The 21,597-nt window shown below is 31.8% G+C and overlaps 1 protein-coding gene across 3 annotated transcripts; it reads right to left on the reverse strand.

Moving 5' to 3' along the window:
- Positions 1 to 5,200: 5,200 nt before the first annotated feature.
- Positions 5,201 to 19,448, reverse strand: LOC128173683 (low-density lipoprotein receptor-like). Of its 3 annotated transcripts, none has more exons than XM_052839358.1 (11): positions 19,232 to 19,448; positions 17,658 to 17,891; positions 17,300 to 17,427; positions 16,646 to 16,787; positions 16,019 to 16,126; positions 11,953 to 12,069; positions 10,383 to 10,496; positions 8,220 to 8,474; positions 6,676 to 6,798; positions 5,565 to 5,679; positions 5,201 to 5,459 (listed from the first exon to the last, which is right to left on the reverse strand). In XM_052839358.1, exons 1-11 carry the CDS (start codon positions 19,320 to 19,322, stop codon positions 5,321 to 5,323), a joined length of 1,566 nt encoding a protein of 521 aa, XP_052695318.1. In that variant the 5' UTR covers positions 19,323 to 19,448; the 3' UTR covers positions 5,201 to 5,320. The 3 variants fall into 3 exon arrangements, with proteins under 3 accessions (XP_052695318.1, XP_052695317.1, XP_052695319.1); XM_052839357.1 differs by having other exon boundaries at positions 10,383 to 10,499; XM_052839359.1 differs by lacking the exon at positions 11,953 to 12,069 and having other exon boundaries at positions 10,383 to 10,499.
- Positions 19,449 to 21,597: the final 2,149 nt, after the last annotated feature.

A 21,597-nucleotide genomic window follows, 5' to 3' on the forward strand; every position in this document is an offset into this window, starting at 1 on the left:
CACCCTTAAAAACCCCTTAACCATATATATTCGTTTTCCTTGGTTCATGTTGGTTCACCTGATGTATAGTAAATGACTCCCTACAGAAATAAAAAAAAATCAAGTTTTAAATCTTTTTGTCTGTAAAGTTTGACCCCAGTGAGTCATTCATACTCCCTTTTATTTGGGAAACATTTGGACCCATGTGTTTTTTAAATCAATTGAGTTTTTATCATGCAGCAATATACAATATTATAGAATCAAATACAACCATACTTTTAATACTTAATAATACTATTTAAATAATGAAAAAAAATATCTACAATTTTTTTTAACTTTTAAGATATTTTTAACTTAAAACTTTTAAGGAATTTGGTAAGTCAATTTGCAATTAATTTTAATTTAATTACCGGTGTAAGACTAAAACTAATAGATTTTAATAAATTTTATTTACTACAAAGTAGTCAACTAACATATTTGTCTTTATATTTTTTTTTAAAGTAAATATTTCGAAATGAATGGTCAATAACGAAATTGGAATGATTTCTGGAAAAAAAACCACACTTCATTGTGGTTTGTTGGGGGGGGGGGGGGGGGGGGGGAGAGAGAGAGAAATTTTCATTTATAGATGTTTTCTGGTTTTTTTAAGATTGAGAGTCTAAAAACTGGTGGCATCTAACATCAACATGGTTTTATTGGAGTAGACTTTTGGTGATTAAAGTAGTCTTGAGCTTTTTTTAAAAAATGTATTGCATTTATTCACACTTTTAGTTCATGTTTTTCGAAATAGATGCATATTAAAAGTAATTAGATTTCAAAATGTTTGTCAAATAATATATCTCTTACTTTGATGGTAGTGCTTTGGGTAGAATGGACTTCTTTTTTTCTTTGTATGACGCCACCTTCAAGCATTTTACCTCGATATTTGAGCCTACTGCCGTGGAAAGGGATAACTTGGTTCTCCACAACTTAATAGCAACACATCCAAATCCACATCCAATTTGTATTTTTTCAAAAAGTTTACACACTTATTATGTTATCATGTTAGATTTATCAAATCCTCTTACACCATTTATTAAAAAAAATCGTAAATATAAGTCTGAAAACGATAGACATGAATTGATAAAACTTTTGACGCCTCTAACTCCCTAATTATCGGGGCCAGCCCCTTTTTCTGTGTACCGAATGAAAGGTCTCGGTTAGACAAAAAACATTTAAAAATATATCTTATAACAACTTATTATCAGGTAGAAAACTATAACGGAAAATACGTGAATTCATTTGCATTTTTTTTCTAACCTTTGTTTTAACATCCATACAACTCCTTTTATTTGCATTTTAATATCAAATGAAATATGTCTTGTTCCAATTCAATGTATCAGCTTCGAAACCAGCCAATCTTCGAGACTCTGCCAGTCATCGTTAAAGCATCGGACAAAATAAGTCGTTAAGTTTTACTAAACGGGGAATAATTCACAACAGGATTGGGATTTTCATCAAGTAAATTATGAACAAATGAGCGAGATAATAATGATCAAAGTTGGCGTCTAGAAGAAAAAAAAATAATATGAAATCTGAAAAATTCTCCTAATAATAGTAAGGTCTTCCGCTCGGAAGCGGAAGACCTTAAAAATAATAATGAAGAATTTCCAACAGAATCAGTTCAAGGTCTTCCGTTGGAAACGGAAGCCTTAATTATACCTAACTGACAATGGATTTCAATTTTAAAGCATAATGGTATTAACATTTCGAATTTTTTTTTTCATAAATGCGTAGAAATAATTAACAGATTCAATGCTCTCTCTCTTTCTCTCTCTCTCTCTCTGTTTAATCATGTTCTGTTATATCATCATGACTAATGTACTGTAGGGAAAAACCCATTAAATTGACATTGTAAAACAAATCCATTCACAAGCACAATCACTAGATCACTTCCTGTAATGTCGATATCAACAAGTGTGTATTACATAGAAATACACACAGAGACAAAACAAGAGTGAAACTTGTTAATTCATAAGGAAGGAAATAAAGGGAATACTGTCAAACTTTTTCACAAAGTAGCAAGCAGTAGGTGAGAGGGAGAGAGAGGGGTGATACGAAAATTTGAAAAAACCCTGTCCGGATGAAAATTCCCTGTTTTACATAATGAACTCCTATGTTCGCCCTTTCATTAACTATACTTTCCCCCATCATTTTCAGTTCTCATCCACTGTATTCTTCTTTGGTCTCCTGAATGCACCACTCATCCCTTTTACGGCCTCCCACAATGCTCAAGTAAACCAAGAAAAAGTTGGTATTTAATTAATATGTTTTTTATTTTTTTTATACAATTAACAATGAGTAATAAAATTAAAAGCAATAAAATACTTCTCTCTTGGATGGTTTTAAAATATTTGTGCATCCCACTTTTGAGACAACAGACAACAAAAGAGGCCAAGTCAGTTCTGACAACTTAAGAGGTATTCGCAGTTAAAACAAAAATAAATTAAATATGATATTAATTACCATTCGTTTAAAAATTTTCAAACAATGTCAAAACAGTTCATCAGCTTTTCGACCTTCGGCTGCTTTCTAAATCCTTTCAAAGAAGTCAGCAAATAAAATAAAATAATTTTGCTTCATTTTTTTTTCTACAAGTATACGAACAAATGTCCGTGTGGTATTTTTTTTTTTGGAACTAAAAAGTTGAGGGGGGAGGGGGGGTTACGTGTTCAGAAAATCAGCAATTTTCTGTGATGTAAGCTTCCTGAATTTATTTAAGCACTAAAAAGATGCATGTAGAGTCTATTTATCAGGAAGTAAATGAGTTAATATATAAATGATATAAATTGTTATCATTGATTTTTATAGTCAACCGTTAAGCTCTTTTTCTTTGAAAAAACTTTGTATAAAAGCTTGTCGTTTGTTTTTTTGTTTTACTTGGTTTTTGTATCATGTGTGCATATAACTGTTAAGTTAGTCGAATACTTTACAATTGTCAGTGTCATGAATCCTTTATCAGTGATCTGGGTGCATATATTTGCATTGTTGTATTATAGATATTTAAAACAAGCATTCTGAGAGTATTGCATAAGCAATACACGTCCCCTGCCGGTTTGTATTATTCTATGAAAGCTTCCAAGCACACAACTATTTCAGAGCTATTGTAAACGAGATGTCATGCTTTAATCAGAGATAAAAGAACAGGAAATTAAAACTATATAGTTGATATAGAAATTAAGTAGGAAATAGTAAAATAATACTCTTTTTTCATCTCCTGTAATTTCGCCAAGTCTATTCTGTATTCGCTGGTAAAAATTTGTGAAAACAATGCACTGTTATGCACAATATCTTTTCTTACCGTCTTCTGTACCCCGAATCAAACCAAACATTTAAACAGCCCAACCCGACAACGAACCCGATTGTAATAATAATACAAAAAAACCTGCCGATTAAATTTACAACACAATGCTTGACACTATTTTATAGAATTCATTTGTTTGTTAGAAATGATAAAAGGAATGGTACAGGAAAAGGAATGCTAAAAGTAACGCACAGTATACTGACTACATACTGACCTCGTTTATTCAGTTACACACCGAACCCGATAACGAACCCGTACATTAAAAAATTGGAATATAAAAAATTAATTTTCTCGAAAATATGTCAATCAGACGCTACAAAAGTGTAAACTTGATCTGTAGTTTGACATTTTGAAGCTGTTCAGCAAGTTTCATATTATTCCTCAAATGCATAAAGAAAAAAAAAATTGGGAAAACTGAAGTGGGACAGACAGACGGACTGACGGACGGACAGACAGACGGACTGACGGACGCAGAGGAAAGCTATAGTCCCCTCCGGTGAAACCGGTAGGGGACTAATAAAAAGGATAAGGCAATAAAACAGATGAACTTAATTTTAGGATTCATCTTATTTTCTGTTGATAAAGCTTTAGATAATAACGAAAAGTTCGACATTCAAATATCTAATGCTTTCTAAATTTTGTCCAAATATGTTGGGAAAAATGTTTTGATAAAGAATATTCATGAAAGTTTATCAAAAGCCGACACTCAGATCTTAAGAAGTGTGTTTATATAAACGTACACGTTTGTGTGCATTAAATGTCTTTCAACTCGTGTTTCTCAATCCGCTATCGTTCACTTCAAGTTGTCAAGAGGGGTGGTGTATAATTATTAATTGAAAATATATGTCAACATCCTCTCTTTTAAAAACTGCAAAACTCAATTAACAAGTTGTTATTCCTGTTTTTCCCATCATTTGATCTAGTAGATATTGATAAATTAAAAACAATTAGCTTCAAAGGGGTATGGTTTCGATTTTTGTTATATTTCTTTTTTCAATTTTTTTATTATAATGCTTTAGTAATGCATTTCAAATAAACAACCAAAATTTTAGTATCAGTAATATAGTTTTAAGCGAGATACAGAGCTCAAAATTCTTTGTTATGTAAACGAGACTGGTGTCATGTTTTTCTTTGCATTGTTTCAATATACTGGTAATTGGTTTTTTTTTTTATCTAAGTGAATTTTAACAAAAATAAATAGTTCCTACAATTTGTCACATTAATTTTAGGTCTTAATTCGAAATTTTCTATTAAACAGTCAAAATTTAATGCAGTACCTGAGCATGTTTCATAACACAAAACTGTCAGCTCTGTATCTCGCTTGTAACTCGACGACTGACACTCAAAATAAAAGGATTATTAGAAACGCCTTACTGCAGTATTGTGGACAATAAGAGTGACCTTGTCCATTTAGGTACATGTATATCTAAATGATATAAAACTAAATTAAACTAATTACTTTCTTTTAAAGGGATGTTTTCTATTGATTTTAAAATATTGAAAATTTTACGATACTTAAATGTAAATAAAATCAAAATGTAAACAACTCTCTCTCTCTCTCTCTCTCTCTCTCTCTCTCTCTCTGTGTGTTTCATATTTTTTTGCGGTGAAACATATAACCGGCAAGTGTCTAAGTTTTTCAAAGAACAACTTATTAAAATAAAATGTTTGACATTAAGTAGAAGTCAATTATTTTGTAAGCAGTCAGACACCATCAAGAGGGTGACATGGGAAAATTGTACAGGAAAATGAACAGATAGATCGATAGATAGATAGATAGATAGATAGATATATAGATTATTCTTTTCTCACTGAGGAGTGTTATTTCACATATGAAAGATTCGCAGACTGACACACGCTAAATAATCTATCTGGTTTAATTGTTTTGGATAATTTTGCTGGACTGAGCTTTTGCCTAAAACTAAGAAACACAAAAGTGATAAATAACCAAATCACTGAAATACAATGCACAGCAGCGTGACCATCTACATATATCAACTATACGACAGTATCGTATATTTCAACAGGAGTTTGTTGAAGATTTTCATATTCATTACAGTTGTGCGAGACATTAAGAAGCTCGCCATTTCTCCATTGTGCCTGGTCATTTGTTCTCTGTTTCTTCAACCGTCTTCCTCTGAAAATTTAATTGACAAAAATGATAACAAGTAGCTTATGAGTTAAAAGAGGAAGCTTTTGTTTAATTGTAATAATAACTAGATTTGAAGTAAAGAGTATTTACCGTGAATGCACACACTTAATAAGCATTCCATTGATGATTAGCGAAACGCAAAAAACACCCAGCATACAGTAGAACATAGTCTGCCAGTGATTCACACTGTCTTCTTTTAGTGATTCTGTAATGATAATCACATTGATTATTTTTTTTTCTATAAAATATAAAGGATATGATGAAATCTTCATTATTCAGGTATATATGTTATAATGATCGAATAATACTAATAAGTATGTTTTAATTCCCCAAGTTATTTGCCTAATATTTAAATATTCATATACACACGGGAGCCAAAACCACATGTTTTCACTACAATGATCAGAATACTCTTTGAGAAGTTTTTTCAGAGCAACTCCTACATTGCGTCATATCAAAGGATACAAATATTATTGAAAAGTCGATGGTTATTTTGGAAACGAAAATAATGCCCTAATAAAATTGATCAATGATGTTGAGCGAGCTGTTTCAAGAACTTCCGAAAAGATAAATATGAAATATTCAGTATGGAAATAGTTTTTACTTTTTAACCGGGTTAAAGGAAGGTAACAGATAATTACAATTTCCTAATCTTTACTGATAAGTGTATGTATAAAGTAAATAAAGTAAAGTAGGACAACAATACGAAAGCGAACGTTTCATTGTAGCAGCTCTTTGAATTTGGATCAAAGCCAAGAGACAATGATTGGTCTGTGTTGGAGAAAAACACACTAGGGTGATTTATTAACCTTTAGTACAGGTGAACAAGAGACTATTTTGTCCAATATTGTGTATAAATATATCAGGACTTCGACTTTTCGCTTTTATTTCAAGAATCAATTTACTTACAAAATTGTGTAGCATATAGAATTCAGTTTAAACATTTTCTTTTCTTTATTATCATCACATGTGTTCATACAGTTTTGATCATAACCCAACTTGTTTTCAATGTAATTGAAAAATTTGCAGAACTACCTAGTAGAATCGTTAAATATAAAATTCACAAATGTTTATTTTAATGTATCTACTACATAACACATCCTATAAATGGATTTGTGTTTTTTAGTTTGTTTTGGATAATGTTATTAACTAGATATATTTTAAAACAAGCCACTGAAACCACTGAAATGCAGTGTCGTACCCCTCGCGTGCTGTTGACCATCATATCCAGATTCACATTCCTCACAGACGCCCCTCTTTGTATCACAACTACGACAACTACCGTCGTCAAAACGTGAACAGTTAGGTCCTGTTTGTTCGCATCCTTCAAATTTTATTGAAAAGAAAGTAGGTTAAAGTGCTTCATGGAAAAAAGTCTTCATTTAAATAACTAATATATTTCTAAAGCTGCGTAATATCCTACACGTACATGTAACAGTTTTCCAAAAAGATTGCCAGACTGAAAAACAATTCGATTAGAAGTAACCAACAATTACCTTAGAAGAAACGAATTCTAATGTTCGCTACTGTTCATAAACTCATAAATGGAACTCAAGTAAAATGTAACCTTAAGTCTGTCGCCTTTTTTTTTTTTTTATAAAAGTGTATATATCATATCTGGCAATAAATTATTTCATCGTTTCAAATAATTTCAGGGAAGTATCAAAAAGTCACAGCAGCTAGGTTTTTAATTTTTTTATGTGCTATGGAATCAGTCGTTTCGTCATTTTTAAGCAAAAGGTTATCATGAAAAGATATAAATGCAAAGTATTTTAATTATATCAAGCTGCATACATGTACGTGGTATGCTCTATAGTATTTTTATTCTTTGGAAGTGTTTAGGAGGGGGGGGGTGTAATTCAAATACTCTTTTCAAAGTTTTGACATTTTTTAAATGTGATAAACACTTAAGATCTTTTTTATTTTGTAATCTACTGACAAAAAATGCAAAGGGAAACTATATTACAACCGACTGCATTTCTTCTATGTACTTTTAGGAAGACAAGCAATTTACACCATTTTTAAGATGAGTGAACCCTCCCCCCTCCAATTGATCAATATAAACAAATAAAACCCGCTTCGGCGATTAAGATTCTCGTATAAACAATCCAAACCATATAAATATATCTGTACGTCAATCCAAACTGATAATTTTGTTTATTGATACCGTAGTGGACAATGAAGCGATGCGATGACACCCCCCCCCCCCAAAAAAAAAAACCAAAAAACCCACCATTGAACCTTTCGAACATGGTCATTTATTTTCAAATTAGGATTAAACGCGTGCATGATGAACATCCTTTTTTCTTTAAAAAAATCTTTTTGCTTTTACATCCAACATTTTCTTTTATTAGGGATTTGAAAGTTGACACATTAAAAATGTATTGTGTTATCTTTCTATGAATATTAAAAATATGCTAACTCTCGTTGCCTGCACTGCTTCGGAGAATGCAGCTTTCAAACTTAAGAAGTCATGATGTCGTGCAAATAAATTGCATCCTTTCAATCAATTTGGAATACCAAAAATCGTAATAGTGCTTGCCTGCTAAATTCTATATCAAGAAAACTTTTGAATTTCATTTTTAAAAATGTTTTCGGAATTCCCAGGCACAAAATCAAACTCAAGCGTTGTTTTGTTGATTATTTATTTGATTATTTATAATTAATAATGTGCCATTTTTTAGTTGTCAATTGGTATTTTATCCAGACGTTTTTTTAAAATATTGTTCTACAAATTCCACGTACCGTATACCTCCACTTCACATACGTCATTAAAGGCGTACATAGAATAGTCGTCAGGGTATGCAGTCCCAGGGAGTCTCTCGTTGTAGTAGATGACGTACTGTCCGTGGACGGAACAGTTGATAGTGAACACTGCAGGCAGGCTACTTGTGGTAAAATTGTTGTCCTTGAAACACAAGGTTCCCTGTGACCTATCTGTTGTGTTTGAGACATACACCGAAAAACCAAGAAAGTTGGATGGCATGTACGATATGGTTTCTGTCAAAAAGAATAAATACAAAAATATATCCTGTCTAATTTATTTGAAGATCAAGAAACAAAAGGGAAGCAGAAGCAGGAATCCCTTACGATATGAGTATGAAAAAAACTTAAATCGCTAAGGACTATATATGATATGGGCCAGAAATGGCCCTCAAAAATGAACATCATCATTTTACTATAATTCTTTGATTTCTTTGTATAGTTATATGTGTGATGTTTTTACATAATGTTCATTTTGATTCAAGTGCCCACAATTTAGAAATATGACACCATAAAGACAACCTTTTCCTGCCCTTTTTGCATTTTTAGCATAAAATGGCCTGTTTTAAAGCAGTTTTTCGTTCAGAAAACAAAGAGCGCATGCTTGAACAAACAAACTATTTTAATCAGAGTCGTATCCACCCCAGACTATTAAGTGAATAATTTTTTTTTCTTGTTCAAGCATGCACTTTATATTTCCCATTCGTCAAAAGATAAGAAATATTTCCATTTTTGACTTATTTTGATTCAATTTGAAAAATAACGCCACTTCTGTCGTTATATACTCCCAGTGATTGACAATAAATAGGTGAAACATATATTTTATATAAACTCTTCTTTAAAAAAACATGACATATCATTTTACCCGAAACACTTTGAAAAATGACGAATTATGGAGGCCAAATTTATCTCATATCATATATAGTTCTTTGTTGAATATGTGTTTTAAGGTAAGCAAGGGTATTCTGTCGAAAAAGTTGCAAACTAGCGTGCTTGCAAAAATAACTGTAAAACACAACACTAACTTCAACTAATTCGTGTTAAGATTATGAACATGGTTTTGAAATGTTATTACAAAAAGAATGAGCAAGTAATGAAAATTGAGTCATTTGAGTTAACAGCATTGATGTGTTTTACATGTGATAACATCAGTTCCACATAGACGCACATTGAAACAATTTTTTAAAGTAAAACTAATTTCATTACTTAACAAAGCTTAAAAGAAAGATTTTTAACCCGCAATACAAATGCTCGCTATATAAATTGCATATTATGTTTAATCTAAGCTCATTTTTTGTTGCCTTCTTTCCCTCTTTTGCGTTTTCATAAATTTTCTAAGCAATGCTTATTTCTTATACAAAACCAAATTTCGAAATCATTACAAAAGAATGAATCAGAAACAGATATACATTGTTTTATTAGGGAAGACTGACATTACCTTTATTTATTGAAGGTACTACATAAATTTGAAGGTTTTACAAGAGTTATACGAATAAACATGCGTGGAGCAAAAAAGTTTTACAAAATAAAGTGGAATTCGAAATGCTCATTATCAAATGTGAGAAACTCGCAAGATTGTGCAAAAAGACATCTTTAAGCCTCAAATTTCTTATCAATGTATATTATATTATCCAACGATAAGATAAACTGTATGATTTCTAAAAAAAAATTTAAAAGAACATGTATGTATTTTTCTGTTGTTTTCTTCTTTATTATACAGTGTGCTTATTAAGCTGTATAGAATATTTGTAACAATTGTATGCATTATCGAAACAGTTTAGAACAAAAATACATCTTGCATTACATATCTGGAGCCAGTTTCAGAACAGTTGAAATAAGTTATTAAGATTTATAATTCTTTATCTCGTATATGTTACCCATTCAATTTAGACTAGATAAATTGTTTATAGAGAAATAATTTTTATAGAGAAGTAGCTGAAAATATAAAGATATTAATGGACGACGAACTCCGAAGTACAAAAACAGACGGCAATACATGCATGTCTTATTAAAGTGCATAGTTTGAAATGTATAACTTCTAGGTAAAACCATATTGTAACAATTATTCACTATCCTTTTTATTTCATGTATTGAAAAATCGTTATTCAAATAAGTGACGTTGTAAACATCATCAATCACACTTACCACAGTTTCTCTCGTCGGAGAAGTCGCCACAGTCGTTATCTCCGTCACAGATGTAGCTGATTGGTACACACTTTCCATTGGAACAGGTCATTTGGTCTGGTCCACACGTGTTGCCTGCTACAATATATGGTTTTCGATTATATAAAATAGTTAATGACGCTTTGAAACGATGGCTTAGGAATAGACCTCTCGACCAATCAATAGAACGGACGTAGTTCAACGCACACCAAAAGAAACTATACAATCATTCAAACACCTTTATACATAATACACAGTTCATTTTGAAAAAAGGCAACTTTTTAAAATCAGTACACATATTATTGCATCATACTCTGCCTAGATTCTGTTTTTGTTTTTTAAGTTTATTTCAGAAAATATAACTTAATGTCCATTATACAATAGCATCGTTATAATCTCCTTTATATAGTAGATCATTTAAAAGTGTAACGTAATTAATTTTGTTATTTTTTACCTCCTTAAAGTTTTAAAAACAAACAACGACTAACCTGACTATAGTCTACGGCATGTACAACTTTTGTGGTATTTTTTTTTAACCATAAAAACGTTGGGTATCATCCTTCCGAAATTTTATATAGTTTTATGACATGTACATACTTAGTAATAAATAGAGGTTTTTTGCATATGTGATACAGATGACTTCACAAAACTCGTATCGGCCTTACGAGCTGATACAGCTTATCAGCTTCAGGGCTGATACGGATCGGTATCACACCACTTGCGGAACTCCTCTGCATTTTTTTCTTTTCGGTAATTGTGCGTGTTTACAGACGAAAAAATAAAACATTTGTTACAGTTGACATTTCAAAGTGCAGTTGAAAACTTCAAATGGTAGTAAATGTTTTGAAGCAGTTAATTTCAAAGCTGAGAAAATTCCGGTTTTGTGGCTTCATGTTTGGTTAAACGATATTTTTTTAATACCTGTACATACTACTCCCAAATTATATTAAAATTCAATTTTGTTCAAATTGACTTTTTTTATATATATTTTAAAAGATGTACTAAGTATGCAATAAATATAATAATAGATACCCTTTTCCATATCACAGCCTGTATAAGCCCTCGACCAATATCATCCCACGGGCCTTCGGTCCTCGGGCTTATATTGGAGTGTCGAGCTGATACCAGCTGTGATATGAAAAAAAGGTATGTATAATTCTCTACGTATTAGCTTTAAGGTGAAATAACACATCATCATAAAATGGCTGACCTCTGATCGAAACGCCATTTTGTTTTATTGAAAGGATTTTATTGATGGCAACATATAACTTACTTCATAGCCTAGTGGATAAAGTGTTGGGCTTGTGATCTGTACATACCAAGTTCGAATCCCGAAGGGGCTTTTGTTGTTTCTTACTGAATTGATTTTTTTAGATATTCATTTTTTATCCCCAATTTGCAAATGTTTCGCTTATTTGACATATGTAAAGTTTATTTATCAATATATCTTTCATAATTAAATATTTTAAAGTTAATTTGAGTTACTTTTTCCGGGTGTGTTATTCCACCTTAATATTATTATTTTCAAACGTTGTCTATCTCCAAAACGTACGACAATTTTGTTCATCGGACATGTCCCCACAATCATTATCTCCGTCACATATGTATCTGATTGGTACACACTTTCTATTGGAACATGTCATTTCATCTCCTGCACATGTGCGGCTTGCTGCAAGTAATTTAATGACAACATAATAGCACTTTAGATAAAAGTTCCTATTAAAAATATGTTTTCATTTTAGATAAGAAATTGGACAACTGAACTGTCTGGCTGTCTGAACTGACTGTCTATAAAACAACACACAATAAAATTACTATCATGTTACCCAAGAATAACTAGAATTTGTATTGTAACTTGGTTAATATTGTAATTTATAACTAGATCTTGCACACAATATACCCCAATAAATAGCTATGGACAACGAATTTGGATTCCTCTGGGTCACTAATTTGACAGCCAGCATCATTATAATAATATTCTTTAAAAGAAATAGTTGATTTTAATTTTATTCTATATGTTCTATTAAATATTTCAATGGAAGAAAATCTTGTGATTTTCAAACTCGTGAAAAATATTCAATGTTTTCGGGTCAATATTCAGGTGCAAGCAAGATCCGAGAGTCTTGACTTTTGATAAAAAATAATTTGGACGCACCAAGTGTAAACCCCTTAATAACACTGTTTTTTTAGTACCAGTTATAGTAAAACGAAGGCTACTTGTAATTTCAAGTAATTTTTAAAAACTATAATTTTCATAGAGATTGAGATCCCATCCCATAATACACATGAGACGCCTTTTATGTACGGTTTTGGGTTGAACTGTTTGCATGTGAATTAGATTTTAAATTAAGTTAATCAATAATCTAAACATTTCATGTCATTGAAAGTATGGTTTATATAATTATTACAAACAAAATAAAATTATGCCCCCCCCCCCCCCCGGCAGATGCCGGCTTTAGATTTGCTTCTGTGTGCCAACATAATTGTGTGCATGGATTAAAAGAAGGGGTGGGAGTGAGGGGTCCAGACTCTCCCCTCTTAAATCAGAATATTTTGAAAACAACGACAGCCTGTACATGTAGTTGCAAAAAAGAAGATTGTAAACAGTGCGAAATAAATGACATGCATGTAATTATATTGCGCAATGGGTTTCAATGCAGAACTGCCAGGACAGAAGATATAATTACTGATTTAAGGTGATATAAGACACATGTCAATATTTATGTAGATAAAAGTGTAAGCTAAAGGGATTCATTTTGTGCTCTAATTGGATTATCATTATGATGTTGACCAATATAGGTAAGCATACTACATGTATTACTTTCACTTTGAACACAAGTGATCTCCCTTTGCCATTATACTTTATCATCATCTTTTGATATTTTAATAAGCTTATCATTGTTACCTATTCTATCGCATTTGTACAGTTTCTGTCATTTTAATTGCAAAGGTTAATTTTTCATTTGTCAGACTTACACTACTGAGTTGACCCCATATTGACCCTATGATATTTTGTATTAAATTTGTGTATTACATGTAAGTCAGTGTAGAGACTTATCATGTTTATATGAGTTATAATAGGAAGGAAGGGGTCTTATGATGATGAATCAAATATAATGAAGGCCATGACCCTATAGGATTGATCTGACACCAAGAAACAGGAAAATACCAAATATCTTGAAAACTGTTGAGATCCCCACCACTTAACCTTATAGCATAAGTCTTGTTTCTAATGTCATTATGATGCATCAAATGGTGTTAAGTACAGTTAAGTTAAATAGGAAATGATGATATATTTGATAACTTTTGAGATCCCCATCCCTTAATCATATTTATTCTTGCATGCTGTTTGTGTCTTTGCGCATCAAATGGTGTATAGGTTTTCCCCCTTGGAGACACCCTGACCCTCTAGAACTAGAAATAATAAAGTATTTGACCTTAGTCTTATGTAACGTTTGACCCATGTGGGTAATTCCTAGTTTAATGATGAACTTGCTTTGTTTAGGGGACTTTACCATTGTCCCGAATACATACAATATTTTGTTTATCTCAAAAATTAATTAAAAAGCAATTTCTAAAATCTTAATGTGCATCTAGAGAAATATACCAATCAAGAAATGATTTATAGTTTGCTACCGTACACATATGTAAAAAGACTCTTTAGAACCAGGGCGAGGGTGGGTGGGGAGTGGATGTGGAGGATAAACATTTAATTTTAATCATTTATTACAGGCCGCCAGAAGTCCAGCGGTCCGTTATTTGATGTTCAAAATGTGTTGCTGAGAATATATTAAAATTTATCATAAAAATTAGTACAACCAACTCATTATTTTCTTCTTTGTGGTTTGTTTTTGATGTAAACAACCAATGATGATTCATACAACAATTATATTTTTTGCGGCCCATTTGACGCTTGCGTCAATATGATTTCTTGTTGTTATTAATTTTAACTTGAATATTAGTTATTGATCCTCAGGTACAAAAATAAGACCTCTGATCATATCTCAATAGATCACTTCTCAATCATGCAAGACGTAATGTGTTTAAAAAAAAAAAAAAAAAAAACCCCACAAAAACATTTTTTACCGACTTATAAAACTTTTTAAAACCCCAATTTATAATAAAATAGATCATTCGACAATTAGAAAAGTGTAAATGTAAGGTTATTTTTATTCTAAGCATAAATAAATGGCAGTGTAAGGAGGGATTTATGCGCGGATCAAGAAGTTTTTTTTCCCGGGGGGGGGGGGGGGGGGGGGCAATTATTCGCGTTTGCCTGGGGAAGGGGGGCATATGTGGCAATTTTATAATGTAATTTAAAGAACGTTCGATTTTTATAGGGGGATCTGGACCCCCGACCCCATCGCTAGATCCACACATTGCACATCTATAGGACAACCCCTATCATATCCCAAGATATGATGTGTCTATTCATTAAATCTAAGAGGAGTTCTGGGATGTAGGTTTTTTTGAGTGATAAACGCCAATTTTTTGGTACTATTTGACTCCCTTGATGATATTTATTTTTCAAAACCTTATTGCACATCTATACGACAACCCCTATCATATCCCAAGATATGATGTGTCTATTCATTAAATCATAAGAGGAGTTCTGGAACCTAGGTTTTTTTTAAAGTGATAAACGTCAATTTTCTGCTACTATTTGACTCCATGGATGGAATTCAAATTTTTATTCCTTATTGCACATCTATAGGACATCTATAGGAAAGCCAAAACCATATTTTAAGAGATGACGTAGCTACTCCAAAAGTTGTAAGAGGAGTTCTGGGAATCATACTTTTTTGGGAAAAAAAACGTCATTTTTTGTTGCCCATCGATCCCCGTGGTAAAAAAAATTCTGAGACCTGATCACACTTCACAAAGATACCCCAATCATATTCTAAAAGATCATTTGGCTACTGCAAAAAAAAAGACGTTTTTGAAACCAGATTCTATGTAAGAAAAACCCGTCATTTTTCGTCCACCAAATGACCCTTAGGAGAAAATTGAAATTTTGAAACCTTATTGCGCATCTATAGGACACCCCAAAACATATTCCAAGAGATGACTTCTCTATTGTTGAAAATATAGGAGGAGTTCGAGGAAGGTCTTTTGTGAAATCACGTCATTTTTTTCTAATTATTTTACCCCCAGGACTACCAGATAATTTTTGAAACATTTATACAAAACAACATGACACCCCAAATCAAACCCCAAGAGTTCAGTTTGATGGTTTATAAGATGCTGTTTGAGAAAGTAAAAAGTGACAGCCGGACGGACGAAACGAGTAACAACAATATACCCGAACTTTCTTTAGAAAAAATTGATTACACTTCAATCTATAGCTAATGTATTCAAAATAATTTCACATCTATATCATGAATAGTGTCTGAGAAAGATTTAATAAAGTCCCCGATAACTCCAAACAGGAAATGGCGTTATCAAAGCGTTAAATAGCATATAACATTCACATTAAATACATGTTTCATGTTTTTACGTTTAAATAAAGTTAAAGGCAAAAGTGGGTACTGTAAAATAAATGGTGAATAGTGAATTGCAAAAGAACGACGTTCCGATCAAACGTTGAGACACATATCTTATTTTTCTCCAAAACTTACGACAATTTTGTTCGTCGGACATGTCCCTACAGTCGTTATCTCCGTCACAGATGTAGCTGATTGGTACACACTTTCCATTGGAACATGTCATTTGGTCTGCTTCACATTCTAAAATAATATTAGACAATGCCCTCCATATAAGAACACGTGTATTGTTTTATAAATAGGCTCACTAGAGATGAAGTGCATTAATGTGCTTTTATTTTTCTGATGATAAAGTGAGTGTTATGTGTAGTACTTTAAAACGATTCTTAGATCTTTGGATGATAAACAATTTTAAAAAATTCACCTTCAATGCATGTATTGACAATCATTTTCCCCCCACTTTTTAAACGCTTAAGCATATTGCACATTATGACCCCGACACATGAATATAATCTACACTAATATGAGAATAGCTTTCAGTATTTAAAACTTGAAAAAAAAGAGAAAAGATCTATTCTGTAAAATGTTAGGAGTTTTTGCAAGTGGCTAGACTAGGAAATGACACTTTTAATATTAATATAGCTGTGTATCAAAGTATAGCATTAAGTATTAAGAGGGGATGCAAAATTACTAGAGAACAACCACAACACATATTTATGTATTTTGTAAAACAAACCAATTGATATTTACTAAGACACGTACCTGACCAAATATCTAACCTGGCAACCGTAAAAAACCTTGATTCTTCACCAACAACAAAACATTTGTAAGATCCTGAGTCCGAAACCCGCGTTTCTGGAATTGCAAGATAGTTGTCCCCAACAGAGGCTTGCACAGGTAGAGACTAGTTAAATATTTAGAATGATCTAGAGCTTACATTGAAGAGATATAAATTACAATAAAAACATTTTTAAGATGTGCTATAATTTTGTTTACATTGATGTCCTTCAAAAGTATCGTATAGGTTTTTGGCAGAATAAAAAATTTCCTTTCCTCCAGTAACCAGTGTTGTACCCAATACGATTAACGTGTATATTAGAACTACATGTACTTTATCGCCTATGTATCTTCTCCTGCACATGTTTCGCATTCTATGTATCAATACTGACACCTGTTTTGTCAAAAAATATTTAACCCATGACGCGAGTAAACGTAATATTTTCCCGACTTATAACGGGTATTTAATGACAAAATGTATGTTTTTTTAATCTCTCATAGTTAACCAAAAAAATGCAGGCTATGAAAGCACCTACTATAGAAGTGATAAAAAATTTTCATTACCATTATTATTAGTGATTTTATGTTAGACTCTCGAATGGTTGCGCGTTATACATGTAAAACAGTTGAGTTGTTTACTTTATTGCTGCTTGTACTCCATCGCAGTGGCACGGGTACACTGGACGTACATCTGAACACTGCTGGCTCACCTTCCTTCAGCCTTAAATTTTTAGGCGACACTGTGATGGTGAGAGGCTTTGCAAAACCTAGATTGGGAGAAACAAGTGTTAAATTGGAAAGCAAAGGACATAATCATATGCAGCATTTGCAATTTTAACTGTCAGTATAAAACGTAAATACATTCTAAGCAATATAATACTATTTTTACATACTAACAGCAGAAGCGCATATGACATCATGATAAAAAAAATAATAATTAACAAACCGTAAGTTATATGAACGAAGTATGCATGCATTTGAATACGATTTTGGATACCCAGTTTTTCATTGCCTGTCCGAAAATAGATGGTAATATGATGAATACTGTGGATGCTGGACCGGTTCACCCACCAGGTGGCGGTCTGTTTGCCGTACGCTGATACAACACACTGCCCCTCGTCCCATGAATGGTTTGATTTGAGTCCATCTACAGCGTTACTAGATTCAAACCTGGCGTCCCACACTACTGCTGGATTCTCCTGATGGGTTTGCTTGTTGAGGGCGACGTTAACTTTATATATATATATATATATATATATATATATATATATATATATATATATATATATATACAGTACTGTATATACATATATAACTTATTTAAACATAGTATACATTCAAGTTTTGTGTTCTATAAACTCTCGATTGAAACTGTGCGTCATAGTTAATACCAACATGTTCTTGACTGTTATAATTATCATTCCAATATCTTTGTTAACCTTCCATTTTGTGTCATTGTTAACCTAACAAAGATACATATGTAATACTTTTCATTATAAAATCGAGAAGATTGAAAACTTAGCATTAGCTCTCAATTGTCAATCATTATTTCACTTAAAATTACCTACCATTTAACTTAAACATTATCATTTCACGCCGCTTCATATTGTAACATTTTTTTTGAAATATTCAAAATGTCTGGCTTTAATTCTTTAAACACTTAGAGTCATTTAAAAATCTTAACATAATTCCACATTAAATTGATTTTTAAAAACTGTTATCCCCGGCCTAAAATCTAAAAGGGGTTCGCTTTAATCTATTTATTTTTTTTTTTGAAAAACAAATCGTGTGAAAAATTATTTTCTTGAAAATAAAATGGGGCTTAGTATATAAATAAGTCATTGTACTTGTAACAGGGCTGCTTAACATGTTGATTTCTGTTTGATTATGTTTGTTATCATAAGGAGACGAATGTCAACAGGCATTAAAAGGTTGGTTGAAATAAAATAGAATTAAAGATTACAAATTGATTTTAGTACTCATATCACTTTTATAATTAACAAATAGTGCAGTTTTTTAGAACATGAACGGTAAAATAGAAATTTTTAAGAAAACAAAACAACTCCAACCGCAGGCTTTGTATCTTTTGCAAATCAGGATGATAATCTAAATATTAATTTTACGTGGCCTAAACACAGACTTACTTATTCTTTTATATACATATTAGTATAACATAAACGTTAAAAAGTTTTTATGTCAGTTTTGATATCTTTTTAAAGCTTGAATTTGCTTCACATGACTGATCAAGTAGAGAAACAAATCAAAAAAGTACATTTTTACGGAAATAACAAAAAAGGTGATCGGAACAGTACACTCTTAAAAATTGTCGCATTTTAGCTTTAAATTATACCCATAGTACTCTTATAATATTACAATAGACATTTTTTTTATTGAAACCTCTTCATTCAGTTATTTTAAATATTATAAAAAGAATAATGATAAAAATATTTTCATATAAAATTAATTTGTTCACTTGATAGACCAATTGTAAAATGGATAAGACATCTTTATTTGGTAAGTTTAAATATCAGTGTAATATTGCAAACACGTTAATATCTTACATGTACTCACCATAATCACTAGATACAACCCTCAAACCAAGACCAACAGTTAGGACTCCAACGTAGCAAACGAAGTTACCAGAAAATAGGATACAAGTCATTCTGCTTCAAAATATATCACTTATATCAAATGCTTAAATGCAGAAATTTTAATATCTTGTCACTGGTAGTATTATTCAAAATTTTGGTTTACAAGTAGTCGTCAATTTATGTGACAAGGAAGTCAGCGCAACTTCATAAACTAGCTAGATTAAATCTTTTGAAAACTGAAACTAGAAAAACCAAACAAGTTTGAGTCATTGAGCGTAAGTACGTGTCCCTGCCTTCTAGTTACTGACCTCTTTTAAATCTTAAGTATCTCCTTCAATAGAATATGTAACGAATGATGTAATCAATATTGAAAATAGATGATACACATTTTATTTTTAAATTTTGTTTGCAGTATCCGATAATTGGGACTATTTTAAATGTAGAACTTTTTAAGATTTTATCTTCAGCATTGACCTGGTAGCAACTATTAAACCACAAAAACACCCTTTTTTAAATTATATTAAATTATATTTACTTACCGAATGAAGTAATGTTGAGAATCTGACATTTCAACTTATTTTAGACGTATTATCTCAGAATGTAATCTTTGTATAAAAACATGAATCATGTAAAGCAGTCGTACTTAAAACTCGGATTTATCGACACTTAATTAAGATTAAATAGGGAAGAAGCCTTCATGACTTTGCCTACTTTGTGGTCACAGTTAAATTGACATGTAAAGAATGGTAATATAAGAAATGACTTTTTTTTGTTTTGAGAAACTGTTTTTAATATTCTCAATATTTAATATCAAACAGCTGTTGCTCAGTAGATTGAATGAAATTGAGATATTTTTTTTTACACGGGCGATATCAGATGGTGGTGAACTTGGATGTATCAACCACCATAAAACAATAAAATGACATTGAGATTCTGGTTGACTAGCTGACGTGATGAAAAGATTATATCTAGGGCAACGAATCTCACAGTGAAAAAAACAGATGACTATCTAAAAAACAAAAACAAGAGGCCCAAGGACCACATCGCTCACCAGAGCAACATATGATAAAATCAGCTTAACATAGTCATAATACAAACTACAGTGTATCTGGACAATGTGGTATAATATATGTATAAGGTCACACAATTATAGATGTTCTATTTATCTTATTTGGACAGTATTTTTTGAAGTTTAAGAAATGTTCTCTAAAAGCGACGATTGATTTTTTTATCGATGGTGCAATGCGGCGTAAGCAGCTGATGTAACCTTTCGCTATTCAAAATACAATGTAGTGCGTATTTGAATTAGAAAGTTTTTCGCATTTGAAAATGAATTATCACTGAAATGGACTTAGTTCTAAGTTTTTGTTTTTCTCTTATTTTGTTTTTAGCCTTAAAATTACATAAGAAATGGTGCAGATTAGATTTTAAAAATTAGATCGCGTGACATCATTAGTTTAAAAAGTTACGAAAGTCCTTGAATTTGAAAGACTCAATTACTAGAAACTAAACGTTACGAGATGTTGTTTACTTGTGTGAAACAAGAACCAAATTCAAAACAATTCAAACAATTGAAAGTTCATTACATAGTTAGAATTTACGTTCATTTTGATTTCTTGGCTGGTGGTGGCTGGAAGTTCTGGCAGGCACTTTGGTAAGTGTAAAAAATTCATATTGTTTATGTGCAAGATTGTCCCTGCACACAGCGACTGGGCCTGTTGGATGCTTCCTGCGGCTGATGCTTGTCCATGTGGACTTGTGCTATATTCTTTATTTTTCGTTGTAGACAATATTGGCACATTTCTTTGTGTTTTGTAACTGTGATTTTGGAGTAATTATTGATGGAATCAACATTTTTGTGGCCGATAACTTGCATTATATCTGTAGGTGCTACATACGTATATTGTTTTCCTTGAGTTTCTGGACAGAGTATTTTCTCGTGCTTGTGTTTGTGAGGCGCTTTCCAGATTCTGCAATTTTGACATTTTTCACTTATTTTCCTCATAATTTTCCTGATTTTGTTCACTCCAAACTTTTGATTCATGAACTATTTATTGTTTTTTTGTCCAACAATGGCATAGTGCGAGTTGCAATATAAAAAGGATCATTTGGTTCACAAAACCCCTGTGGTCTTAAACTTGCATATTCCTATAAACTTAAATTGAGTTGTTTTCATTCAAATTGGGATTGAAAATATTTTGTCAAGCACTTTTCTTGTGTCATGCGTATTAGCACCAGTACGCGTTTTGTCTCTCATAATGCTGTAAATATTCTGTGCCATCATGGTTTGTTCATGTAATGAATTATCACCTCAACAGAGCCACAAAAGGTGGCATCGTTAAACCA

This window comes from Crassostrea angulata, chromosome 2 (genome assembly GCF_025612915.1).
Source record: "Crassostrea angulata isolate pt1a10 chromosome 2, ASM2561291v2, whole genome shotgun sequence".
Lineage (NCBI taxonomy): Eukaryota > Metazoa > Mollusca > Bivalvia > Ostreida > Ostreidae > Magallana > Magallana angulata.

Bases quoted from the DNA above. Each gene is read 5' to 3' on its own strand.
- LOC128173683 (XM_052839357.1), bottom strand. From the start codon at position 19,322: ATGACTTGTATCCTATTTTCTGGTAACTTCGTTTGCTACGTTGGAGTC. The intron at 16,127-16,645 runs GTACGTGTCTTA...ATATTATTTTAG, and splicing joins CAGGTTAGATATTTGGTCAG to AATGTGAAGCAGACCAAATG. The intron at 5,680-6,675 runs GTACGACACTGC...TTATCATTACAG, and splicing joins TGGTCAACAGCACGCGAGGG to AATCACTAAAAGAAGACAGT.